At 47.1% G+C, this 27,869-nt stretch overlaps 1 protein-coding gene across 1 annotated transcript in view; it reads left to right on the top strand.

Annotated features, from left to right (window-relative positions):
• Positions 1-27,869, top strand: part of IQSEC3 (IQ motif and Sec7 domain ArfGEF 3) — a 103,845-nt gene that overhangs the window by 8,389 nt on the left and 67,587 nt on the right. Inside the window, exon 2 of the mRNA XM_049624870.1 lies at positions 23,785-23,868. Coding sequence (XP_049480827.1) covers positions 23,785-23,868 — 84 coding nt within the window. The remainder of the gene's footprint in view (positions 1-23,784; positions 23,869-27,869) is intronic.

Below are 27,869 nucleotides of genomic sequence, written 5' to 3'. Positions count from 1 at the left end.
TTCTCAGTGAGCTTCATGTGCAAGTCATAAGGCAGGAACTTAAGGAGCATCCTGACACTTGGTAATCTCTTTTGATCCTTTTTAGGATCTTAAAATACTTTTTTAGTTGGCAACTCTATTGGGGTTTGCTATGCAGTGGGAACCTGTGGACAGGAAGGGTTAAACAGGAAGGAGAGGTTGGTACTTCATGGGCCTGGAACAAATGGGGGATGAGAGGCTACCTCAACATCTCGTAGGTTCTTGATGAATACTGCCTGAATAAATAAGCTCTTAATATGTACGATCCAGGCCGGCTCAGCAGTTGCAGAGTTGAGGGAGGCAAGGGTATGGTGTCAGAGCTGAAGAAGATCTCAACTGGAGGGGAGGCCCCACAGGGGAAGTAGGTTGTAGTTAAGCCCAATAGCCCAGTTTCTGCAGTTAGTATGCGTGAGAACCTAGATCAGTGGCTTAGCTCTTAAGGCCAGTTGAGGAGTGAGAGGCATATGAGGGCTCCTCCCAGCTAATAGAGCCCACCCCCATAGCTATCCATGAGCATGGAGAAGCCTCCCCTCCCACTGCCCCCAGCCTCTGACCCCAGACCAGTCTGGTCCTGAGCCTGGGAAGCTGTGTTAAGAGTTAAGCATGAGAAAGCCCTTTGAGTGTTTCATCTCAGGGCCACTCACACCACCCCCCTGATCTGCCCTTGGCCTCGTCAGAAGGTTATATAAGAAATAGGCAAAAGGTCTATGATGATGGGAGAGAAAGGAAACCCAAACTGTGGCCATGTGTCCAGGTGGAAAGAGAAGAGAGAGCTGGATTCTGGCCAGGAGAATGCAATGGGAACCAGTCTCAAGCTCCAGGCCTCTTTACTCCTATTTCTCTACCAGGCAGTATCAGCTGTGTTGATGGAAATGTCAGGACACTGCAGGGAGGGTGAGTGGATGTGTATAAGGTGTGGACGTGCTTGCGGGACTGAGTGGGTGCAGTTGTGCATGGGTGAGTGGGTTACTTGGGCTGGGGGAAGTGGATCACAACGGACACCATATAAAGACATGCAGGTCTCACAGCAGAACTCAGCGGGTCTTCCTCCCACTTCCCCAGGACACCCCGCTCTGGTCATACTGTCAGAACTCTGGGTTCTATCTCCTTTCTCTGCATGACTTACTTCATCTCTCTTGGCTAGCCAGTTTCTGCTGGGTCTTCCCCTCTGTAAAATGGGGCGAGTCTATAATGCCTCCACTCCCTCACTCTGTTGCAGGTGTGAAAGAGACCTGGCCTCCAAAGGCTGTGAGCTCCTGGGAGGAAGGCTGTCTGGAGGGTGGGCAAGTGCAGGGGTTGGGGATCTGAGACTCTCTATTGAGGTACCGCGTTTGGAAGTTCAAGTAGCCTGCAGCGGTGTGATACATGGAAAGCTGCCCTGTGGTTTTCCCTGAACCTGACTTTGGGTAGCTTCGGCCAGGACCTGGCACCACATGACCTCTCAGGGCTTTGGAGCCATCAGGTCAAACCAGCTGCCTCCCTGCCTCCAACCAGGAATACACTCCCCATCCCAGGCAGAGAGGCAAGGGAATTCCACGATTTCTTCCTTGATAAATGATTCCAATGCACCACGATTTTCATTCAACACATCAGTTCAACCCAGTGATTATTTTAAAGCAGCAACAGCAACACAAACTCTGCAAAGCAGTTGGGAATCTCTTGCTTGTGTCTAGTTTCAGTATTTCCTGTGCACAGTCTGGTCTTTACAGAGATACCCTGGATGCTTCCGAACCGGCTTATTTGGCATCTTTGACATTCTTGGGGCTACTTAAATGCTAAGAGGCAATCAGGGAGGGCCGAGGGCCCAAGGGTATTCCAGAAGCAGGCTGGACTCTGACCGCGAAGTCAGGACCCCTGAGTTCTGAATGCTGTGCCCACCCTCACAGACCCCAAGTATAAGCTTGGTGCAAATCCTTCCCCTTCTCTGGGCCTTGGTTTTTTCTTTGATCAAAGGGGACAATCACTCTTTGCTCAGCTCTTCAACTCTGTCTCCCCTCGATTCGCCAAGTCCACAAAAACGAGAGCTGTTAGGAGGTTGCTGCAGCACGAAGGACCTCGCTCACACGTGAAAAGTGGCTTCCAAATGATAAGAGCCTTAGGAAGGGAGCTCAGGAAGGGGGATAGAGGGAGACTGAATTCACTCTCCCTTTCAAGAAGAAAAATGAGACCCCTGCAGTGTAGGGCGTTCCCTGCAGGTCGGGGAGGTACGAGGTGAATGCTGCAGAGGCTACCAGCTGTAAGTGCCCAAGGAATTTCCACCGGGCTCCCTCTGGATTTTGCATGAAAACCGGGAGCAGCTGGAGGGGAGAGCTCAGGAATCAGGAACCTCTGCCCCCCGAACTCGCTCGGAAAGCCTGGGGAAAGCCCTTCCTCCTCTGGCCGCTTCCCCGGGGGCTTCTCCATGGGGAGGGCGCGTGCCGCCGGGCTTTCGGCTGCGTGGGCGGCTTGGCGAGCTGCTGACAGCAGGATGGAACCTCCGGCCCCCGCGCCGCGCCCCGCCCCGCGCCGAGCTCTGCGCTCCCCCGCGGGGGCGGGCACCCCGGCCGGGGGAAGCCGCGCGCCCCCCGCCTCCCGTGCGCACGCGCCCCGCGCCCCCAGCCCTCCCCCGCCCGGCGCGGCGCCGCTGAGTCACCGGCTCCGGAGGCGCAGCCTTGGCACCTGTGCGTTCGGGCTCGGCCCGGCCCGCGGCGCCCCCGCCCGCCTTCCGGGGGCCTGGCCGCGCTCGCGCTGCCGGCCTCCGCCTGAGGCCGCCCTGCCCCTCTCCCTGGTCCCCTCTCCCCGCGCCCCCGCCAGTCTCTCGAGTGTGACCGTTCCCCTCGGTATCTCTCCGCCCCGCGGCCCCCTCCGACTCAGCCCGGCGAGCGCGCCGCCGCCCGCCCACGGAGTCTGGGAGCGCCCCCGGCGCCACCGCCGCCCGCGCCTTCCCGGGAGCCGAGGAGGAGGTCGGGGGGCCTCCGTGCTGCGTCACCGTGCGGCCGCTGCTGCTCCTGCTGCCGCCGCCCGCGGCCCCGCCGGCTCCCCCCCGCCCCACACCATGACTGCTCCGCACAAGGGTGCGGATCCTTTCCCAGGCCTCCCTCCGTAGGCCCCAGCCCAGGCTGGTGTGAGTGGATCCCCTTTGAAGGGGAGAAGGCGGGGGCGGCTTCAGGGATCCGGATGGTGTCACCGAGGTCCGACATCTACACAGCATCCACCTCCCCTAGCTTCCCGTGTACCCAAGACATGTCGGCGAGAGAATCCCGGCTGTAACTTAGCTTCCCGTGTTTATATTTGTGCTTTATAGGATCACATAATCTTGGGATTCTGGCCCAACCTATGATGAAGCATATGGCTTCATTTGTAGCACTAGGTTTGAATCCTGACTCCGTCATGAGCTTATACTCAGTAGCGACAGGCTTGGTTTTCGTATCTGTAAATGCGGATAGGGATAGTCCTAACTTCATAGGATTGCTGTGGAAATTAAGGGGAAATGCCAATAAAGCACCAAGCAAGGCAAGCGCCTGGCACACAGTAAGGACTCAAAAGAGCATAATAATTGCTGTTATTTTAGGACCTTTGGAGTCAGAAAGTGGTTTTCGAAAGTAGAGCGCTCTTCCTTACCTCCCTGTGGCTTCCAGAGGGTGCAGAACAGGACGACTTCTCCTTCACAATCCCTCAAACATTTGAAGAAGGGTCATCTCTTCCTTTCCTTGCCTTCCTGTCCATGATCCACACCCACCCCCCACGCCTGTCTTTTTTTTTTTTTTTCTTTCAGAAGAACACACCTAAGCCTACCACTTCCTGCTCCACGTGGCTTTGTGGGTCACTCTGTGTGGCCACCTCATCACTGCTTTCTAGAACACAGGAGCCAGGAATGAGTCCTTAGCCCAGGAGGTATGGGCAGACCAGCCTGGGCACAGGGAGCCCCTCCTCACCCTGTACCAGCAGGGCAGGTTCTGGATCCTGCCCAGCTTTGGATGGCACCTGGGAACCCACTGGCTTTCTCAGCCCCTGGCCACAAGTGGGACCTATCAAGTGAGGTCAGCGAGAGCTGAAGGACTCTGTCCTCAGACTTCTGGTGGCCTGTACTTGTGCAAGTGGCTTTCGTTTTAACACCAAAAATGCTGAACGTTTCACCTGGCCCTGTTGGTTTTCATTTTGTTAATTTATTTGTGCTCTTTTTAAAATTTAAATTGCCCTTGGGGCTCCTGGGTAACTCAGTCACTTAAGTGTCAGATTTGGGCTGAGGTCACTATCGATCTGTCGGGTTGCTGAGTTGGGGCCCTGCATCAGGCTCTGTGCTGACAGCTCAGAGCCTGGAGCCTGCTTTAGATTCTGTCTCTCTCTCTCTGCCCCTCCCCCATTCATTCTCTCTCTCTCTCTCTCTCTCTCTCTCAAAATAAACATTAAGAAACTTAAATTTAAATTACGCTTTTCAAATAAATAATACATAGCACAAAATTAAAAAATGCAGGAGTTGATAGTGAAGTGTCTCCCCACCCTGTTTCCAACCCTTCATCCCCATCGCCACCCCCAAAAACTACTGTTAGCAGCTTCCCATGAGTCCTTCCACGGATAGTCCATGTAGATTCAAGCAAATACACACACACACATACATAAATGTTTGTATATATTTTTTTTTTCAATTTTTTTTTTTTTTTTTTTTTTTTGGGACAGAGAGAGACAGAGCATGAACGGGGGAGGGGCAGAGAGAGATGGAGACACAGAATCGGAAACAGGCTCCAGGCTCCGAGCCATCAGCCCAGAGCCTGACGCGGGGCTCGAACTCACGGACCGTGAGATCGTGACCTGGCTGAAGTCGGACGCTTAACCGACTGCGCCACCCAGGCGCCCCTTTAAATGTTTGTATATATTTGTGTTTATGTGTGTGTGTTTCTTTTTACACAAATGACAGTAAGCTATATGCTGTTCTGCACCTTGCTTCCTCTGCCTAATATCCATTTGGTGATCCTTCCATATTCAATATAAAAAGAGCCACCTTATTCTTTTATAATAGCTGTAAAATATGCCATTGCATGGCTGCGAATCTGAATTCTTTCTTCTTGTCTGCTGAAGTTTGGAAGGCAAGCTCTGGGTAGCCTGCTTCTGTGTAATTCTTTGGGGTGTGTTTTTCTGAGAGGTGTGTGGGTAGGCACACATTACCTAGGAGGGCTATTTCAACTTGGACCTCCATCAGCTGCTGTAGTCTCCTGCAGACATTGGTAAATCGCGGTGGAAATAAGATTCAGGAAGTGTACTTCCTTACCTGAAAAGTCTTCACCACTCTTTTAGCTTGGCTCCCTTTGTTGCCTACGGCCATCAGGATTAGGAGAGCTGCCAGGGTGTTATAATCTCCTTCATATGAGCTGAAGGTGAGTCCTAAAGCCCCACCTCCTTCAGGAAGTCTTCCTGGACTGATAAGAGGAAGAAACTGAGGTTCTCATCACCACTCTCCCTACCTCCCACCCCTGACTGAGTATACTCCAGTCCTTGCAAAGTATGAAATCAATTCTTTATTCCTTGGTTTAAAAGTGCTTGTTTTCTTCTCTACATAAGTGTATATTCATGGCATGTGTGTTCTTTCACTTAACAAATATTTGATTGTCTACTGTGTGCCAGTTACTACTGTTCCAGGCACTGGGGTACAGTAGTGAACAAAATATCCTCAACTCCCTTTGTGAAGCTGACAGACTAAAAACTAAGCAAGATTAAGAATGAAACCATACAGGGAGGGGTGTTCTGGAGAAAAATAAAATGGAGAAGGGGACCTGGGAGTAAGGGGGTTTACAATTTCAAACAGGGGACCCTGGGAAGGCCTCCCTGAGAAGATAAGACCTGAGCAAAAGGCCGGAGGAGGGGATTCTGTGCCATCGGGTTGGGGGGTGGGGTGAGCACTCACAGCAGAGGCAGAGTCCTGGTGAGAGAAACCACCTGGTTGTTCAAGTAAGACAGGAGCAGAAGGACTGCAGGGAGAGTAGTCTGAGGCAACATCGGAAATGTTGGTGGGGTGTGGGGAAGGTGGGAGAGTGCAGGTGTGCAGCAAATCCTGGAAGAGATGCTCACCTGGGATCCATCAGGCTATTTGGAAATGTGTGGGGATCTTCTAGTTGTTACAATGGCTGACAGGGTTGATGGGGAAGTGCTGAGGGGCAAGGAATACACTTAACATCCTATAGTGCACAAGACTGTTGCCATGGTGAAGTATGTTCCTGCCCAAAACACCAATGTTTCTTTTTTTTTTCTTTAAAGTTTATCTTGAGAGAGGCAGGGACAGCACAAGTGGGGGAGGGGCAGAGAGAGAGGAAGAGAGACATTTCCAAGCAGGCTCCACGCCCTCAGCGCAGGGCCTAATGCAGGGCTCAAACCCAAGAACTGTGAGATCGTGACCCCAGCCCAAACCAAGAGTCGGATGCTTAACCGGCTGAGCTACCCAGGGGCCACCAAATACCAATGTTTCTTGTTGAGAAACACTGATAGGGTCTTGACGTGCATTGTGATGAGTTTGGCTTTTACTTTCAGAAAAACTGGGTTAAAAGGAACCTTGGCTGCTGGGTTGAGTTTCAGTTGAGAATAGCCTGAAGAGGAAGAAAGCCAGAAGCAAGGACACAGGCAGGACATTGTGGTAAGGTCCAATCGAGAGATGGAAGTGGTGTGAACCTGGGGTAGGAGCAGTGACGGTGGTGACAAGCAGTCGAACCAGCAGTATTTCCCGAAGGATCAATGCGGTGTGTGAGAGAAAGAGGATTTGAGGGTGAGTCCAAGAGTTTGGGCCAAAGTTATTGGAAGGAGGAGATGGGGAAGTCTGGACAGGGAGAGACGAAAGGTGAAGTCTCAGACATGTTAAGTTTGGGATGTAGACGCCCAAGTGGAGACAATTAGTAGGCATTTGGAACGGACTGGACGTATAAATTTAGGATGGCTTTGAAAGCCCTAAGACTGGATGACATCCCCAAGAAGCAAGAAAATACTAAAGAGGACTAGGGATGGAGCCTTGGAGCATGCCAGTTTCAAGAGAAAGGCTGGAGAAGTGTGCGGTGTCCTAGCACAGAGGTGTTTCAACCAGGAGGGTAGGAAGGTGGAGGCAAGCCCTGGAGTAGGGTGAGAGACGAGAACTGCTGTCAGCCTTCACAGTATTGAGGTAATCAGTGACCTTGAAAAGCATAGCTTTGGTAGCACCACGGGGGAGCTTGATTAGTGTGGGTGTAAGGAAGAAGGGAAAAGAGACAAATCAACCAAATGTGAGGTGTGGAACTTGAGTAGGTCCTAATTTAGGCCAAACAACTCTAAAAAGACATTTTTAAGGCAAACAGGGAAATTTGAACACAGATAATGGAGAATTATTATTCATTTAGTTAGGTATAATAATGATCCTTTATTGTATCTTTTTTAAAGTTCTTATTTGTTAGAAATACATTCTGTCTAAAATGATATTATTTCTGGGGTATGCTTTAAAGTCCGCCAGCTGGGGCTCCTGGGTGGCTCAGTCGGTTAGGAGTCTGACTTGATTTTGGCTCAAATCATGATCTCACAGTCATGAGATTGAACCCTGTGTTGCGCTCTGCTCTGGACATGGAACTTGCTTGGGATTCTCTCTCTCCCCGTCTCTCTGTCCCTTCCCCTCAAAAATAAAATAAAATAAAATACTCCTGCAAAAACTATTGGGGTAAAAGATTGGTAAAATGTATGTTTGAAATTTCCCTACTAAGAACTTTAAAGGTTGACAGAACAAGAGGAACAGTAGACAGTGAGTATAGAAAAGTCTTTGATGAATTTTCTTATAAGGAAGAGTAAAGTAATGGGTTGATAACTGGAGGGGGACATGGGTTTAAGACAGAAGACTGCTCTGGAAGGTGGGAGAAATCACACATTTGTTTCCATCATACAACAGGCGACTATACTTGCTGACCATCTGCCACAGAATGGCCCTTAGCTGAGCCCTGTAGGGAAACTGAGGAAGACTGCATCACTACCTAGAGGGAAGCCACGATAATTTAATGAAAGTGAACATTTTGTCATGTGCTTGCTATGGGCTAGGCACCAGGTTAAGTGCTTTACAGACTTATCCTTGTATATGTGCTGATGACTGCTACAGTGGGGGGTGAGGCCAAAGAGTTAAGGTAAGTTGTCCTAGGGCAAGCAACCGTCATGAGGTGGTGTCCACACCCAGACCCAGGCAGTGTGATTCCAGCAGTTGGTATCTTCACCTCTGCTCTCCACTGCCTTCCTGCAGATGATGCAGTAACAGGTATCCAGATGGCTAAGAGATGCACTCGCCCCTGACTCCGCCCTGGAGACTGTCATTCACAAGGCGGTTAGTGGAGGGAGGGCAGCCAAAGGTTTTTTAAATGAAACTCTCAGGATTCTGATGCTGCTCCCTGCTTAAGAACCATTAGAATAGATCGGCCCAAGCACACTCATTTATCAACACATATACACAAATATTCACGAGTGCTGTGAATAATTAGACTAGCTGGGGGCTGGGAAAATATTAAAAGATAATGAACTATGCTGTATAGGAAAGAGGAAGGTGGAGAGAGGGGAGCTGAGCACATTATTGTTACTTAGGGATGGAAAAATCTTATTTAGTTGCCTCAAGGGCTGGAGTCATATCTGTATATTCATTTAGCAAATATTTATTGGGCTCCTACTGTGTGTCAGGCTCTGCTGCAGGTGCTGGGAATTCACAGTCAGACAAAGACTCTGCCATCACGGAGCTCATATTCAAGAGAAGACAGGTATTAAACAAGAAAATGACCATATGTGTGTGCATATAAACTCATAAGGACTCTAAGGGATAATAAGGGGATGACTGGGGGGGGTAGTTTTGCTAGGCAAGACCTCACCTAGAGATTAAATAAAGCTAGGGACAGAGCCATGTGAAGACCTGAAGGGAAAACATTCTGTGCAAAGGCCCTGGGGCTGGAAGACATGGATGTATTCAAAAAATAAAAGAAGGGAAGCGGGTGGGAGAGATGGGGTTGGAGGGTCAGATGGGGCTTCCAGAGGAGTCTGGGGGGTGAGAGACAAATGGGAAGACATGGGGGTGGAACTTTGAACAGGGAAGGGTGCACTACTGTGGAAAACTGAGTTGGGAGTTCAAAGGGCAGAAGAGGGAGAGCAGTTCAGCAGAGAGAGCCCTAGAATGCCATTCCCAATCATCTGCTATTCAATCATTTATTCCGTCTTTCTTTCAATATCCGTGTGCTAATTTCTGCTATGTGCTCGGCCTTTATGTCCATCTACCACCTCATTTTATCCACACACCCCTGACGGGAAGGTATTATTATCCCTATTTCACAGGTGTGATAACTGAGGCTCAGAGAGGTTAAGGTGGCCCACCCAAGGTCACACAGTAAGGTGGTGTCTTCAAGATTCCCATGCAAGCTTTAGCCTCTCGTACCCTGACATAGCCATCCCCACTCTAGGGGAGTCCTCTGCAGCATGAGAAGCCCTTCCCCTAGGCAAGTCCTGATGGGGAACCTGGCTCAATGTTCAGGGACAAAAAGGTTGGTGGCACCATGCCCATGTGACAGTTGTTTGTGTTGCTGCAGCTCTGAACTTGGCCTTTGGCCCACTCATCTCTGCCATGCCACACAGGACTAGGCTAGAGGACTGGCAGAATGCCACCCACACATAGCCACAGATGGATGATTTGTAGGTCCCCATGGAACATCATATCCTTCCAGGACCCACATGGTCAGGAGGGTTCATGTAGGCGCTAGAAAATCCTTGGGCTCTGTGGTGTGTGTGTGTGTGTGCACGCACATGACTGCACATGCAGAGTTGTATGTGAAAATATGTATATATGTATATGTGTGTCTACATACGCAAGAGTGAATGCATGTGCATTCGCGTTTTGTGTGTGCATAGGTTTGTGTGTGCATAGGTTTGGGGAGTTTCTATTGAGTGTGAGACTTGGAGTATATTTAGGAAACATGCATTTTTGTGAGAGTTGTGGGTGTGTTCACAAAATGAGGTGTGAGTGTTAGGGAGTGTGTGCACATATGTGTGTGTGCAATGAGGAGCATGCATGTATATTTATGTGTGTATGAATCTCTGCACTCCCAAGCAAGTGTCTGTAAGCACACTGACTGTTAGTGTGTAGCTGGTTCCCAGAAGCAGTGGGTGTTTCTGTGGGTTTGTGAATTGGGTTGCAGCACATGAGCAGGGCAGGTGGCTAGGAGGTAGTTGAGGTACAAGATTGGGGATTGGCTGGATGGGGTTTTATGTTTCTGTCTAACTCCAAATCTGACTATGCTATAGAGGGCAAGATCAAGGCTCTTGCTGTCACAGCCCAGAGGCCATCTCTCCTGCGATGCCTGCCTTGGGGTTGTAGGGCAAGGCAGAAGCGAGTGCCAGGATGCAGTAGACAGCAGTGGCGGGGCATGGGGCTGGAGTCTTAGCTGTGTCTCAGGAGTCATCAAACCTCCCTTGGCCTTAATTTCCTCGTCAGGTACATGGCATTAATATTAATATTAATTATTATTATAATTACATAGTATAATTATTTTTACTACCATTATTCACTGGGATTATTCATAGGGCACTCAAAAATGTTACGGTAAATCAGAAACACTGACAAATGCAGCCATTGTTATTGACCAGGATCTGCCTTCACCGTTCCTGGAAAAAGCAGTGAATGCCCACAATTGACTAAGGGTGGGTGAGTAACACTGTGTAGGTGCGCTTCTCTGGTACGAGGCAGGATGTGGTGTGAGGCAGCCTCTGTGGCTGGCATGGGCTCGGTGGCTCCGATCCGTCCTCTCAAGCTGGCTGTCCCCTGTAGCCAGGCACCTGTCTGCCAGGTAATAGAGAGATCTCTCATGAGAGGAGCTGGTGGGATGCAGCCGAGCGCCTGGCTCTGTAATTCCTGCTGAGCCACCCAGCCTGGCACCGGGAGTTCTGCTGGCTGGCTCCCTACAAAGACGGCTGGACTTCAAACAAGTAGGCTTCAAGATAGGCGACTGAACGGCTCGGGGGTTGCTGGCAGGGCCACTGTGCTGGGCAGGAAGGAGAGAGGGCAGCAGGAAGCTCAGGGGCTCAGAGGAAGCCCTCATGCCTGAGGCCCTGAGCTTCCTGCTGCGTGGAGGGAGGAGGAGGTTGGGGTCCCCTGTCACACTCAAGTGAGAGACCGACTTTCCTGGTCTGAGTTAGGCTTCCCCCAGACTGCCACGTTGATGCCAAGGCTGTGTGATATTAAGCAAGTATCCTGTCTCTCTGAGCCTCCTCATCTGTAAAATGAGGATTAAATTGAGGCAATGTCTGGAAATGGCTTTGTATGTCTGGAAAGGGCTTTGTACAGCTGCACATTTGATAATAATGGTGGACAGGTCTTTGTGGCATGTACTTGGGCTTTTGTTGACATATGTACACATTTCACGAATGTGCATGTTTAATTCCCCATTTTTCTCCAGCACCCTTGGTAATAAGGACTTTATTCACACATTGAGTCAGCAAATGATATCTACTGCATGCCACGAGCCAGACTGCATGCCATCCTGGATGGAGAGGCTAATTGGTCCCAGGCGCTGCTCTGCCCTGGAGAACTCACTCTAGTATAGGGAAAGATGTATACATAAACACTGGTGACGCAGCGTGGAAAAAATTGATGGTGCGGCCCACTGGGGTTGGAAGGAGGCTGGTGTGGGAATCCAGAGATAAGAGGGTCCAGCTCAGGCAGGGGCAGGAGCTGAGGCCAGCAGGGCTGGGGTGCAGGCACGGCAGCAACAGGGGAAGGCTTTGCAGAGGTCTGGGTGCTGGGCCCTGGAGGGTGGGTGGAACCTGGAGATCTGGAGATCGAGGCAGCCTGGGATCTCTGGTGGAGGTGTCCATGCATTTCACTCTGTTTCCTAATGATATAATTCAGAGATGGATAGGGGCTGTTATTGCAAGACTTTGCATGCAACTCCAGGGCTGGGAGAGAGGAATTCTGGATCTAGGGAGAGCAGGGGCATATTGACGTGGCCAGGCACACTTCTGAGCTCTTTAGATATATTGGTTCATTGAATCCTCATGCTAACCCTTGAGGTAGATGCCATTAGCGTCCTATTTTACAGGTAAGGAAACTGAGGCTCCGGCAGGCCAACCTATTAACTAGAAAGTAGCAAAACCAGACTCTGGACTCTGGACTTGCCGTGGCCTGTATTGGTGCATGGTCCCGTATCGGTGCATGGTATGGACATCGATTTTGACTCTGCTCTCTGCTAAGCATTGCACTAGCATGACATGGGTTATTTTGTCTGATCTTCACAATAACCCTATGAGGTAGCTTCCTTTATGATCCTCCCTCCTCACAGCTGAAAATCTGAGGCAGAAGAAGGTCAGATGATCTGCCCAAGATCTCACAGCCATCCCAGTGGAAAGGTAGGGCCTGAATGTATGTCTTCCCAAACCTCCAGCCTGCTTGCTTTCCATGGGACCATGCTACTTCCTGTAGTTTAAGGGGCCTTGATGGAATTCTTCCCTAGAGTATGTGGCTCCCTCACTGCTCCATGCCGGTGCACTCCTAGGACCCGAGGACCTCAGTTCAATACTCATTCCCCCCCTTACTGGCTGTGTGACCTCAGGGAAACCAGGTCACATCTCTGTTCCTCATCCGCAAAGGAGAATAACTGGCTCTAACTCACAAGGTGGTACAAAGGGTAAAAGATAGGTAAGAAAATGCTATATAAACTGTGAAGTGCTGTAAAGAAGGGAAGAGACAGCAGCACTGTGTGCCCATCACTGTGGTGAAGGTGACTGATGAGGACTGCACAAGGCAACACCAGCAAAAATAACCAAGTGGGATCACATCAGACTAAAACGCTTCTGCACAGCAAAGAAAACCCTCAACAGAGTGAAAAGGCAACCTACAGAGTGGGAGAAAATACTTGCCAAACATACGTCTGATGAGGGGTTAATATCCAAAATCTATAAGGAACTCAATAGAAAAGATCCCCAAACATCTGGCTAAAAAATGGGCAAAGGACCTGAATAGACATTTTCCAAAGAAGACATACAAATAGCCAACAGGTACATTAGAAAAATGCTTGGCATCACTAGTCATCGGAGATATGGACATCAAATCCCCAATGTATCCCATCACCTCATAGCTGTTAGGATGGCCATCATCAAAGAGGCAAGAAATAACAGGTGTGGGTGAGGTTGAGGGTGGAAAGGGGGCCCTGTGCACTGTTGGTGGGGTATCAGCTGCAGCCACCATGGAAAACAGCATTTTCTCAAAATCTTAAAGATAGAACTACCATATGATCCAGCGATCCCACGTTGGGTATTTACTTGAAGGAAACTAAAACTGAATCTGAAAGAAATATCTGCATTCCCCTGTTCATTGCAGCATTATTTATAGGAGCCAAGATAGGGAAACAGCCTAAGTGTCCATCAACGAATGAATAAAGAGTGTGCTGTAGATATACACTGAAATATTATTCAGCCATGAGAAAGAAGGGAATCCTGTCATTTAAGACGACATGGATGGACCTTGAGGATATTACACTGAGTGACATAAGCCAGACAGAGAAAGACAAATAATGCATGGTATCACTTATGCATGGAATCTTAAAAAAAAAAAAAAAGTCAAACTCAAGAGTAGCACGGTGATTGCCAAGGGCAGGGGGCTGGTGAAAATAGGGAGAGTTTGGCAAAAGGGCACACCCTTTGAGCTGCAAGATGAATCAGGCCTGAGGACCTCATGTAAAACATGGTGACTATACCCAGGCTGACTCTGCTGTCAGTTTAGCAAGCAATGAACAGGTAATCAGTGGCAGGCCCTGTGCACGTGCATAGGGATATAGACACACACAGGGCCCAGAGTTGGCCATTTGGCTGGAAAATGGAACAACTAATTCAAGAATGGAGCGACTGCCATTTATTATACACTACTGTGGGCTATGGACGAAATTCCTAAAGTATATTTTCTCATTGAGTTCCTTCAACTATCCAGTGAGGTACTACTATTATGATGTCCATTTGAGTGATAAAGGAAGATGTTCAGAGTGGTTAAGAGACTTTCCCAAAGTCACAAAGCTTAGTAAATGGCAAAGGAGCTATGTACGTCCAAGTCCTCCTGATTCCAAGCCAAGGTCTTTCCCCTGTGCCTGCCACCTCCACGAAATGAAAACACTTTTTCAGAAGGGCACTGTGGTGGTCTGAGAGATGGGCTGGGAGGTGGAGCTGCAGTCAGGAGGCCATAACAATGAGCGGCCCCACCCCCGTGTGGCCTTCAGTCTGCCTCATGCACAAGGAGCTTGTTGTGCCGGTTACCTCTTACGACACTCAAAGCAACGCAGTGAGGTCATGGGTTTCACAGATAAGGGGAGAAGCTCAGAGAGCTCAAGTGACTTGCCCAAACCACACAGCTAGACGTCTTTCTGGAACTCGCACCCAGGCCTCCTATTTGGCTGATTGCACATCTCCAGCTCTTTCCGTGGCAGTAAAATAACTTGGGGGCTGGAACCAGGCCTGGGTTCAAGTTCTACCTCAACATCTTCCTAGCGGTGTGACTTTGACCATGTTACTAAATTTCTCTATTCATCTGTAAAATGGGAATAATAATATCTACCTCTCCAGTCCATCATTTCATGGTTATCGTACATCAAGTTTCTAGCAGGCAGGAAGTGCTCAATGAGTAAATGAACAAGCAAGCAGTTATGGAGTGTTATTGGCTCTGAGCTCTGTGGGGGAGAGTAAGGAGGAGAGGTGACCCTTTCTGTTAGGAAGAGAATACCCTGATGCCTTTTTAAGGAGATGTGAAGGGAGATGGGGTCCACTGTTTCTCGTTTGAATTGAGTGAAAAACTTGCAAAATCCACATGTAAGTAACTACAAGCCACTTCCTTTCTCTGCCCCTGGCTGCTGGATCATCTGTAAGCACTTGCCTTACTAAGATCTTTCCAAAGCCTTCCGTGGAAGACTGTGCAGTGGCAGATTGCACCAATGAGCAAAGAAAATCTACCCCTTCGTTCGTTGCCCCCATGCCTGGAAGAGGGAGTGGGGGCCCAGGAAGAGGAAGTCAAGATGGCACCCTGGTAGGTCTCTGCTTGCAATAGTGCTGTGGTTGCTGAGTTCCTCAGTGACGAGGACTAATAATATCAATAATAGTCATTATAAGATTTTGCATCTGTGCAGGGTTTATTATGTTTCTCCCAAGGCAGTTTCACATTCAAAGTCTTATTGAATCCCTATAATTCAGTGACATAAACAGGGCAAGAATAAGAGCCTCATTTACCATGACTTCACCTTCCAGAGGGCCCACAGTTCTGAAAGGGGAGCTGGGTCTCCAGCTCAGCACTGTTACCGCTGCACTTCTCAGGGGCTCTCGGCCCCAGGCCCAGCTCCAAAATTTCCCCCATTCAACCATCCCCACCCCCAGTTTCTCATTGTCCTAGTTTCTGGCCCCCTGGACTCCTTTGGCTCAGTCATGAGCCATCTGGTCTCTGAAAATCCAATCTAGCGGTTGAAGGAAAGGAAAAATCCGGTGTTTTTTATTGCTGCTTGGAGGGGGGTTAATAATTAGGTGATCTGGGGGCAATGGGAGGAAGAAAGTTAGAAAAGAAATTATTCTAAAGCCTCTTGATGAAGTATCAAGAAGTGAGAAGGGGGAGAAAAAGATTTCAGTCTTAAAAACATCAGCTGTATTAAGGCACAATTACATACAATGAAATTCACTGACTTTAAGTGTATGGGTTTAGACAAACCGTCTACAGTTCTGCAACCATGACCTCAATGAAGCTATAGAACATTTCCCTCACCCCGAGGACCCCTTGTTCCCTTTTGCAGTTCACTGTCTCCCTCCCTTATCACTGAGACTGATCTGATGTCACTGTTGTTATGTTGCTCTTTCTAAGAAGTCATACAAATGGAAGTCATACAGTGTGTAGACTTTTGTGTCCAGCTTCCTCCATTTAGTATGATGCTCTTTTGAAATTCATCCACGTTGGTGCACATATGAGTAAGCTTGTTCATTTTATTGCTGAATAGTATTCCATTGTATAGATATACCACAATGTGCATTTACTGGTTAATGAACATTTAGGTTGTTGCTGGTTTTTTATAAAACATGTATTTTTATTTTATTGATAAAAACTGGCTCTACGTACATTTAGAACACCTGGACCATATGTGTGCAGGATAGATCATTTCCTGAATTTATAGACAGTGCTTGGTGAGGACATGTACCTGTGCCCTCCTTGTATTAACTCTGGGCCAGTTCTACTCCCTCCTACTCCTCTGGCCAAGGTGCAGATGCTCCCAAAGTGGGAACCACTCATTTTAGTCACATGGTTTAAGACATGGATATTCAAACCAAAATATGGTGTTTAACTTTATTCATTGTATTTTATTTTACTCTGGTAAGAACACTTAACATGAGACCTACTGTCTTCAGTTTTTAAATGTACAATATAGCCTTGTTAACTACAGGCACAATGTTGTACAGCAGATCTCTAGAACTTACTCATCATGTGTAATCAAAACTATGCCCACTGGTTAGCAATTTCCCATTTCCCCCTCTTCCCCAGCCCCTGGTAACCACCATTCTAGTCTCTGATTTTATGAGTTTGACTATTTTAGTTACCTTCCATAAGTGGGATCATGCTGTATTTGTCTTTCTGACTGACTTATTTTACTTAATGTCTTCCAGGTTCATCAATGTGGTCATGTATTATAGGATTTCCTTCTTTTTAAGTCTGAATAGTATTCTATTGTATGTATATACCACATTTTCTTTATCCATTTATTCATTGATGGACACTTAGATTGCTTATAATCTTGGCTATTGTGAATAGTGTTGCATTGAATATTGGGGTGCTAATATCACTTCAAGATCCTGATTTCAGTTCTTTTGGATAAATACCCAGAAGTGGGATTTCTGGATCATATGATAGTTCTATTTTTAATTTTTTGAGAAACCTCCATACTGTTATCCATAGCAACATTTTGCATTCTCACCAACAGTGTACAAAGATTCCAATTTCTACACATCCTCCTCAACACTTGTCATATACATATGTTTTGATGATAGCCATCATAACGGGTGAGGTGATACCTCATTGTGGTTTTGATTTGTATTTCCCTGGTAATGAGTCACATTGAGCATCTTTTCATATACCTGTTGGCCTTTTGTTTGTCTTCTTTGGAGGAATGTTTCACTCAGGTAAAAACTCAGCTCATTTTTAATTGAATTATTATTAATTTTTTTTGCTCTTGAGTTGTAGGACTTTCTTATATGTTTGGGAAATAAATTGCTTATCTGATACATGGTTTGCAAATATTTTCTCCCATTCCGTATGTTACCATTTCACTCTGTTGTTTCCTTTCTGGCTTAATGTAGTCCTACTTGTGTATTTCTGTTTTTGTTGCCTGTGGTTTAGGTGTCCTATCCATGAAACAATTGCCAAGGCCAATGTCGTGAATCTTCCCCCGGTGTTTTTTTCCTTCTAGGAGTTTTATGGTTTCAGGTCTTATGTTTAAATCTTTCATCCACTTTGAGCTGCTTTTGTGTACAGTAAGATACAGATCCAAATTCATTATTTTGCATGTGGATATCCACTTTTCTCAACACCATTTGTTGAAGAGACCCTCTTTCCCCCGTTGTGCATTCTTTGCACCTTTGTCAAAGATTAATTGAATGTACATGTATAGAATTCCCAGTTTTATTTTACTGCTGTGAACGTTTGGTGCTATGAATAGTTTTTATCAATCTATGTTTATATTTATCTTGGGTAAATACCTAGGAATGTGATTACAGGGTCATGTGGTAAGTGCATGTTTAACTTTGTAAGAAACTGCCAGAGTGCTTTCTGAAGTGTTGCACCATTTTACATTTCCACCAGAAAGACGTGTGTGAGAGTTCCAGGTGCTCCACACTCTTGTCAACACTTGCTATTTTCAGACTTTTAAATTTTAATAATTCTGGTGAGTGTGGAATGGTTTCTCATGGAGGTTTTAATGTGCATTTCCCTAATAACTAGCCACTTCATTAGTATATTTTCTTTGGCAGAGTATCTATTTTAAATCTTTTGTACATTTTTTTCCATAAGGTTGTTGATCTTATTATTAAGTTGTAAGGATTATTCATTTTTTAAACAGTGTCTTTCAAAGAGAATATTTCTTATTTTGATGAAGTCTAATTTATTAATTTTTTTCTTATGATCTGTGCTATTTGTGTCCTAGGTAGGAAATCTCTGCATACTCTAAGATACACATTTTCTCCTGTGTTTTCTTTGAGAAGTTTTAAATGGTATCTGCTACTTTAGGTCTATATTCCATTTTGTATTAATTTATATATAAATATGGCACAAGGTATGAGGTTAATTTTATTTTATTTTAAAATGTTTTAACGTTTATTTTTGAGAGAGAAAGAAGGAGACAGAGCATGAGAGGGGAGGGGCAGAGAGAGAGGGAGACACAGAATCCAAAGCAGGCTCCAGACTGAGCTGCCAGCACAGAACCTGACACAGGGCTCAAGCTCACGAACCACAAGATCATGACCTGAGCTGAAGTCAGACGCCCAACTGACTGAGCCACCCAGGCGCCCTGTTCTTGTTTTTCAAAGTTGTTTTGGCTATTCAGCCTCTCCCACCCCTCAGGAATAGGAGTGACCTCTGAGCAAGGGAGTGACCTTTTCCTCCTATTCCTCATGTTTAGATAGAGAAGACTTCCTGGAGGAGGTGAAAAAATTAAGAGACAGTGAAAAAAATTAAAGGAGCTCAGTCTTCAGGCTCTGCCAGCCCTTGTGATGATGGTACCAGGAGGGGTAGGTGTCAGGGAAGTGACGGGAAATGATTTTATGATTTCTGCCTTTTCCTGGAACTCAAGGAATCTCCTTTGGAGAGGTTCCCTGGTGGTTAGATCTGCTGTGTTCACCTCAATGAAGGAGAGGAGGGGGTTCCTCGTTCAAAGTTGCCCCTCTGGGATCCTGGTTTTGCCTCCTTGATTCTCCTACTGGGAGTCCCCCTTCTTCATGCCTCTACTTACTGTGATGTTGTACACACCATTAGTTCCTCCAAACTACTCTACCATTTTTATGGCCATGCAGTGGAATCCTGAGTCTCAAACTGGATATAGATGTGGGAAGTGATAGGTGTACAGTGTCCCAGAATTTCGAGGGCCTGGCCCTGGCTAAAGCTTTAATTAGCTCCTAGCTAAGTGCCAGTGCCCTGAGTGGTGAACACACTCTGCCTCTTTGCCGAGGATCTCGGGGACATTTGCTGAAATTCCGAACCTGACCCCCAGGGCACAGGTACACCTGGTGGCAGGAACTGGGGTGGGGGGGTACGTTCTCTGCCATACCTGCATACTTGGGTGATGGCTCTGAGCCCTTCTGGTTTCTTCCCTGTCTCCTTCCTCCTCCTCCCCCTTCTCCTCATTCCTAGGGGCTATAATCAGACATTTGAGATCCAGACAATTCCCTAAACACTCTGATTTGCCCCAGGAACCAAGGGCTGGAGTGAGGGAGATGAGGGTGTCTGGAAGACGGAGCTGGGACTTTGGTCAGGGAACTACTCTAGACAAATTACTTCCCCACTCCATGCCTCAATTTTCTCATTTGGGAAATGAGGGGTCAGATTCAATTATTTTCCTTATTGCACTTTTACAAAACTAGATTAGTTACATTAATTATTAGTCCATAATCTATAGATTATATGTAATCCATAAGCAATAATTTATTAAATTAACACAAACCCAAGATAAAAATGTCCATGATCTGTCCTGAAATGACATTAATATTTGTGTAGGTTCCTGAAACTTTCTAGTCCTTGTTCAGGTACATATCCAATTTTAATGTATTTACAGTAATATCATGAGTAGGAATTTATATTTAACATTTTCAGCTAACATTACACCAAACATATGTTTTCCTTTTCCATTTTTTGCCTACGTTGTCCCAGTGCCTTCTTGCTGAGGTAGCCAGTGTGAACAGCTTAGTTATATATGCACTCGTATAGAAATAGAGCACAATGTATAGAATAGGAATTTGAGGGAGAGGGGTCCTTGTTTATTTTACAAAACTACATATGCTTCTCTGAAGCTTCCTTTTCTCATTTAGCCATACGTGTGGAAATCCATCCAGGCCAAGAGATATCACACATAATTCCATATAGAGGTACAGTGCACAACTCCCTGGTATAAATGAAGCTATCCCAATTCATTCAACCATGCCCTGATTGGTGGGGACTCGGGTTATTTCCAGTTGTTTTGTTTCCCCCACTGAAAACAATGCTGCCACAACATTTTGTACAAATACTTTTGTGAACAGGTTACTTACATTTCTAGGGTATAAAATTACAGAGGTGGGATTGCCAGGTCAGAAGACATGTGCTTTTTTTTTTTTTTTTTTTTTTTTTTTTTTGAGAGAGACAGAGACAGAGACAGAGAGCAAGCAGTGGGGTGGGGAGAGGGGGAGAGAAAGAATTTTTTTAAAAAATTTATTTATTTAAATTCAAGTTAGTTAACATACAGTGTAGTATTGGTTTCAGGAGTAGAACCCAGTGATTCATCACTTACATACAACACCCAGTGCTCATCCCAACAATTGCCCTCCTTAATGCCCATCACCCATTTAGCCCATCCCCCCACCCATCTGCCTTCTAGCAACCCTCAGTTTATTCTCTGTATTTAAGAGTCTTTTATGGTTTGCCTCCCTCTCTGTTTTTATCTTCTTTGCCTTCTCCTATGTTTATCTGTTATCTTTCTCAAATTCCACACAGGTGAAGTCATATGATATTTGTCTTTCTCTTACTGACTTATTTTGCTTAGCATAATACCCTCTAGTTCCACTCACTTTGCTGCAAATGGCAAGATTTTATTCTTTTTGATCGCTGAATAATACTCCACTGTATATATATATTCCACATCTTCTTTATCCATTCATCAGTCAGTGGATATTTGGGCTCTTTCCATACTTTGGCTATTGTTGATAGTGCTGCTGTAAACATTGGGGTGCATGTGACCCTTTGAATCAGCATTGTTGTATCATTTGGATAAATTCCTAGTAGTGCAACTGCTGGGTTGTAGGCTAGTTCTATTTTCAACTTTTTGAGGAACCTCCACACTGTCTTCCAGAGTGGCTGCACCAGTTTGCATTCCCACCAGCAGTGCAAAAGGTTTCCCCTTTCTCCACATCCTAGTCAACATCTGTTATTTCCTGAGTTGATAATTTTAGCCACTCTGACTGGTGTGAGGTGTATCTCATTGTGGTTTTGATTTGTATTTCTCTGATGATGAATGATGTTGAGCATCTTTTCACGTGTCTGTGACCATCTGGATGTCTTCTTTGGAAAAGTGTCTATTTATGTCTTCTGCCCATTTCTTCTCTGGATTATTTGTTTTGTTTTTTTGGTGTTGAGTTTGCTAAGTTCCTTATAGATTTTGAATACTAACCCTTTAGAGAGAGAGGAGAGAGAGAGAGAGAGAGAGAGAGAGAGAGAGAGAGAGAGAGAATCTTAAGCTGGGTCCACACTCAGCTCAGAGCCTGACATGGGGCTTGATCTCATGACCATGAGATCATGACATGAGCCGGAATCAAGAGTCAGAAGCTCAACCGACTGAGCTCCACAGGTGCCCTACATGAGTTCTTTTTCATTTCCAAAACAGCTGTAAAACTTCACAACCACACAGGTGGGAGACAAGGGCACGTTTCTCCCCACATTCACACCAGCACTTATCATAACTAGTCTTTTGAATGTTTGCCAGTATGGTGGTTGGGAAATGGCATCTCAGTGCTGCTTTAATTTGCACTTCCTTATTGACTAGTAAGGTAGAGCATCTTTCCATCTATTTACCAGCGCTTTGGATTTCCTCTTCTGTCAACTGGGATTCCTAATCTTTGCCCATTTTTTCTACTGGGTCTGTCTTTGCATTATGAATTTGTGGGATCTCAATGTAGGATACGAAGGCCTTCTGTCAGAAGGATATGGCCTTCTGTCATATGTGTTGCAGATATATTTTCCCACTCTATCATTTGTTGTTTGGCTTATGAGAGTATCTTTTTCCATACAAGATGTTTTCATTGTATGTAGTCAGATATGTTTCTCTTTCTTAATGGCGTTTCAATTTCCTGTTTTGTTTTGAAGTCTCCGCAACACATAAACTGTATTCCTAAATTTCCTTGTAAATCTTCCCTTGTTTTATGTTTTCTCACTTAAGCATGAAATCTTTCTGGAATTATTTTTGTCAGATTAAGGTAGGCTCCAACATTATTTTCTTCCATGAAAAGAGATAAACTCAGCAGTTTCTTTCTTTCTTTCTTTCTTTCTTTCTTTCTTTCTTGAGAGAGAGAGAGAGGGCACAAGTGACAGCAAGTGAGCAAGGGGTAGAGAGAGAGAGAGGATCCCATGAGGGGCAGAGAGAGAGGGAGAGAGAAGCCCGGCTTACCCAAAGCGGGGTTCATATTTTACCCAAAGTGGGACTCATGTTCACCTGAAGCGGGGCTCCAGCTTACTCGAAGCTGGGCTCTGTTCACCTAAAGCCGGGCTTGTGTTCACCCAAGGTGGGACTCGAACTCACAAACCATGAGATCATGACCTGAGCTGTAGTCAGATGCTTAACCATTAGGCACCCCAAACACAGCAGTTTCTAATCTATGCTCTTATAATCCTGGGGCCCCCAAGAGACACATGGGAGGTGGCTACCAAGACTGGGACCAGCAGATCAAGGAGGCATAGACCTCCAATTCCCTGACCATAGAGGGACCACCTTCGTTGTTTTACAAAATGGGCTTCCAGGAAAGATTGGGTTTGGACAAAGTGTTCTGAGGCTAAAGGAAGTTTTAAAAATGTCTTTTGGGAAATCTTTGGGGGCCCTCCCAGGTCTGTCATTCTCTGACTCCATGATGGTGAATGCTTGCTAAGGGAGAGAAGACCACATGTCAGCATACCTTCATCCAAAATTAATTTTACTGTTAAATCCCAAGGTGGCTCAAAGTAGATATTAGAATCACAGAGTTTTAGAGATGGAAGTCACCTTGAAAATCATCTAGTCTAATGGCTCTCAATTCTGATTACCTTTTGAATCACCTGGGACCTTATAAAAAGTCCTTATAAAAAGTCCTGGACCTTATAAAAGTCCAGACCAAGTGAATCAGTCCCTGGGGGTTAGGGCCCAGGCATTGATGGTTTTTAAAGCTCCTGGTGATTCTAATAAGCAGCTAGGGTTGAGAACCACTTCTCTGGTTCAACTCATTTACTTCATTAGTAAGTAAATTGTGGCCTGGAAAAGGTGATGAGGTATCACACAGCTGGCTAGCTGTAGAGTTGGCACTGGAATTTCTATCTCCGCCTCCGGGTTAGCGTTTTCATTTGCATCAAATTCCTCATCAAGCACCGTGCCTTGGATTTTCAGCCAGCAACCCTAAAATCTCTGTATGAGTGCTTTCTACCTTCGCATACGATCAGCTTAAACACATTCCCTGCATACAGTTCTGTGCACGATGGGTGAATAGACCTAGTTTGGCCTTGCCAGATCATAGTAGGGAACGGAGTCATAAAGAACTTAATGATAAACGGGAGGGCTGAATAAATGGTACATCCTATGCAGAGGACAGGGCCGGGGATGGGGGTTGCTCAGAAGGAGGAGGAGGAGGCGGTTGATGGGAGGTCCGGGGACTGCAAGCAGGAGGTGGTGTTTGAACTGGGCCTACTGCGTGTTGGAGAAGAGCCAGAAGCTCCTCCCTGGAGTAATGTTAACACAGGTTGAAGGGTTCTCAGGTCAGGTGGTGGGGGATGTGTCAGTGCCAGCTGGGCCCAACGTGTCAAGGCTGCCCCTGACCTTCTCCCTCTTGCTCTGCCCTCAGGAATGAGACCGTGCTGCACCAGTTCTGCTGCCCAGCCGCTGATGCCGAGCAGAAGCCCGCCTGCTCCGACTTGGCCTCCCAAAGGTGGGAATGCATTGGTGGCCGTCCTCCCTTCCCCACCCCCACTGTCCTTCCCCTCGAAGCAAAGCACACTGCACAGCGCCATTCGGCCTCTTCCTCTGAGTCCTGTGTTTTTGTCTGTCTGTTTTTACCTCCTGCCTCATGCCTTCTATTGCTCTTGCCTTCCTCTGGTCCCCAGATGAGCCATTCCCAACTCTGGAGGCCATTATACCCTAATGTTCAAATGCCAAACTTAGGCTCCTTCCCCTAAAGAGCCTACATAAAATATCATCTTTTTAGAAATCAAGGGAAGTTAGTTGGATTATACACAGAATATATAATCACGTGGTAGGGTGTCTGGCACTAAGCAGGTGCTCAGTCCAGGGTTGTGCCTGCCTTTTCTATGGTAGCAAAGATTTATTCTTTTCTTTCTAATCTTTCTCCTCCCATAAAAGAGCCAAGATGACTGAGTTTTAATTGTCAGGCTTTTCAACCTGCACTGAGTTAGCTGTTGACCTGGGAAGGAAGGGGGAGAATGTTGAGTCAGGGGTTGGTCTCACTGTCCCAGGCCCGCTTCATCTTGTTGTGGGTTAGTCATAGTCCCTTTCTCATTTATTAATTTTTTTAATTAAAGAATTTTAAATTAATTTAACTATTTTAAGTAGCAAAATATCAGATCACTTCCTAGTCACTGATGACATCTTAGGGTAATAAAACTTAGATATATATACATATATTTGATGGAACGGGCCCAGCATGCCAATCTAATCAGACAGAAAATGTGAATTTTACAGCACATATTTGGGGTCTCTCCAATAATGCCAACAACATAGCGGTCTTCCGTAGGGAGTAGTCATCATCGTCACAAAACCTATTTGTTTAGCTTTTACGTGTACTATAAACTTTTCCTTTTAATGTGGAGTACCTCCACCTCTAAGTTTCTGTGCGGAATTATCATCACGTTTGCAAAGCCTGCACGGGAAGGGCGGTGAGTAACAAAGTGCTGAATGGATACAGAAACGCTGCAAGGCTGTGGGCACCGCCTGCTTCCCACAACGTGGCCCCTCTTCTCCACAGCTGTTTGCTGCAGACGTCTTACATTGTGGGACTAACACCTAACAGCCGCCTGAACAGGTGCTCAGTGAGTTCTTTGGGTTTCTTAAGCTCTAGACTCCCCTGGAACATAAGCGTAGGTAAATAATTCTGTGCCACGCAGATCATTTCCTCAGCTAGGGTAGGAGAAATGAGAGTCACTCTGAGTAGCTGAACTCGGTCCCTCTCCCCTCCACCTCCCATTTTGTGGCCCCTCCTCCTTGCACTTCTGTGCTTCTGTCTGTCTTCCACCTTCACCTGTCTCTCTGCCTCACCTCTCTCCTTCTGGCCCACATCAAATTCCTCTCCTGTGTCTACATCCCGGGGCCTTGGTTACGCTTTGTTCTCTTTCCACCAATTCTTCTTAGTTCTGCACATTTCTCTCTCTTTTTTTACTTGTTTCTTATGTCACTGGGAGTCAAGATACTTGGATTCTGGCCTGAACTTGGCCTCATCTACAGTCTCCTGTTGTTGGGATGAACTTGGGCAAGTTGCTCAGCTCCCCTGGGCCTCAATTTCCCAAGAGGGTGGTCTGTCAGGAAAGTAACACTGACGCATAATCTCATTGGGTCTTTCAGCTGCTCAGCGAGGTTAGACCAGGCTTTCTTGTCCCTGTCTTATTTGAGAGCAGAGTACGTTTCAGAGCACTCAAGGGCCCTGCCTATAATCATGTGGCCAGAAAGTACCAGCGCCCAGACTTGCCCTGAAGGCATGTCACTCCTACCGCTCACCATTTCCTTGTTTGAGACTGAGTGATTCCATGATCTTTCCTCCTTTATTCCTTGGAGAGCACTAGGTAGGCATCAGAGATGGTAGCTATTGACACAAAGACACAAAATCACCCCTGAAAGGCATCACTACTCATGTTCCCTTAAAGGGAAGTCAGGGCCGGGGTGTAGGCAGGACTCTGAGGTGTCAGAGTCAGGCCAAAGCAAGCGGCACTTTGGGATCCTTCAGTCCAGGGCTGAGGGAGGTGTGCTTGTTCCGAGGGTGACCAGGTAGGATAATGGAAGGCAAAGAGAGGGACCGAGCGCTGTGCCCATGCCCTGGGTGGTCTGTGAGTCAAGTTCTGTGCCCGGGGACATAAGAACAAGTAAGGCCACTTGCGTTCTGGAGGATCTCCCCATCTAGTTTCCAATTTCCAAATTGGAAATGGCTCACCTGGAAACTGGAAGTAGACAGAAATGGGAAAATGTGAGGGCAGGAGAGAAGAGAAAAGAGGACAGAGAGCAGAGTGGCATCAGGATGATCTTCGAGGAAAGAGACAGAGGGTCCTGGTTCCTTCCGACGGGCTGTCACTGTTCAGACACACAGCTGAGTCTTCTTCCTAAAAATCTCCTCCTTGGCAGGCGGGGAGAAGGGCTGTCTAGTCTGCCTCCCACCCCATCAATCCAGCTCCATTCAGTAAGCATTTAATTGCTACTACCCAAGCACAAGGCATCAGCGAAGATGGATGACAGGGTGCCCTCAAGCTCAGTCCTAGGGGTGTGGCAACAGGAATCCTTCCTTGGATTTTCCATGGTCATCCTTTCTCTCACTTCTCAGCCCTCTTATTCCTTCTCATGCCCACACCCCTCTGCCTGCCCACCTGCCCTGTGGCCCTGGACCCTGGTGGGAAGGGATGGGGGGGGGGCTGGTGTGCCATGTGGGAGAGAGTGACAAGTGTATGTGGGGCAGGGGAGGGGTGCTCCCCCATCATGGCTGCCAAGGGAATGGGCCTCTTTCTCAAGATTTGGAGTGGGAGGGTAGGAAATCTATTATCTTAGTTTTCCCTTGAAAAGGCAGGTGCCAAGGTGGGGGACAGAGGTGCTCTGGGAGGGAGGGTAGGGGGATGTTCGGTTATGGAGGGACTACCCTCCTGCAGCCCTCCCCTCTGGGTGGGACAGGGAGACTTACGCCCAGTTGGTCCAGACCTTCAGCTGTTGTCTGCCTCTGTTCCCAATTATTCCAAGTTGTTCTGTTTCATTTGTAGTTTCCTAGAGTGTATTTCTGCCTCACTGTCTGTCTATTTCTGATGTCAGTTTCTCGGCTTCTCTGGGAGGAGGTCCTCTGGATGTTTTCTGACAGTCCAACAATGTATGTGTCAGTCAGTCTGTCTGTTCCTGGCTTCCTGGGGGGATTGCATCCTAAGAACGTTTTCTCCCATTAGACCCCCACATCCTTGCTCCTAACCCTATCTGTGACCCCTTTACACCCCCTTATCACTTTCCTTTAACCAGGTGCCCCACCTCCACAGAGCATAGCCTACACCTCCCCAGGAATTTCTCTGTGAGAACCTGCCAAAGTCAGAGATTGGGCTGAGGGCTAGCGTGGGGTTGGTGGGTCACAAAGCCCTCTGGGCCACCCTGGGAGATCCTGGGCTGGGCTGCAGGGCTCTGAGACAAGCTAGGCTCTTGTCAGTCTGGCTTCCCACCAGCTCAGCCAGGCTCCAGCCCAATCAGCCTCTGAATCTTCTGGGGATAAGCCCATTGGTCTGCACAGGAGACCCCAATAAGAAACCTAAGCCAATTGATCAGGTCTCAGGGTCACTGGGACCTTTGGTGTGTGACCTCAGAGCTGGCTCCCTGACATTCTTCTTCTGCACCCCAGCTGAAGCCAGTGGTGATCAAGATCAGCCCAACTTGAAGGGTCTGTCCTCTCCCTGCCCCACTCCAAGCTGTGGGACTTAGCAAGAATCCCTTTCTTAAGAACTCTGGACGAATCCCATGGAGGCCTCACGGCAGCTGATCACCCACAGCCCCATTGGTCAGACCAGTGGAGAGGAGCCGCCACAGCCCGAGGCAAACCCTCAGCCCAGAGGAGAGACTAAGGCGCCAGGAGAAACCCTCCCCCCTCCCCAAGAGACCGATAAGCCCCAGCCCTGGGTTGGAGGGTGGGCGTTGCTAGGACAACCTGCCCCAGCCACCTGAAGAGAAGCCTTGAAGGATGGGGTC

Source organism: Panthera uncia, chromosome B4 (assembly GCF_023721935.1).
Source record: "Panthera uncia isolate 11264 chromosome B4, Puncia_PCG_1.0, whole genome shotgun sequence".
NCBI lineage: Eukaryota > Metazoa > Chordata > Mammalia > Carnivora > Felidae > Panthera > Panthera uncia.
Note: the sequence above shows the minus strand (reverse complement) of the source record. Positions and strands in the feature narration are given on the sequence as shown.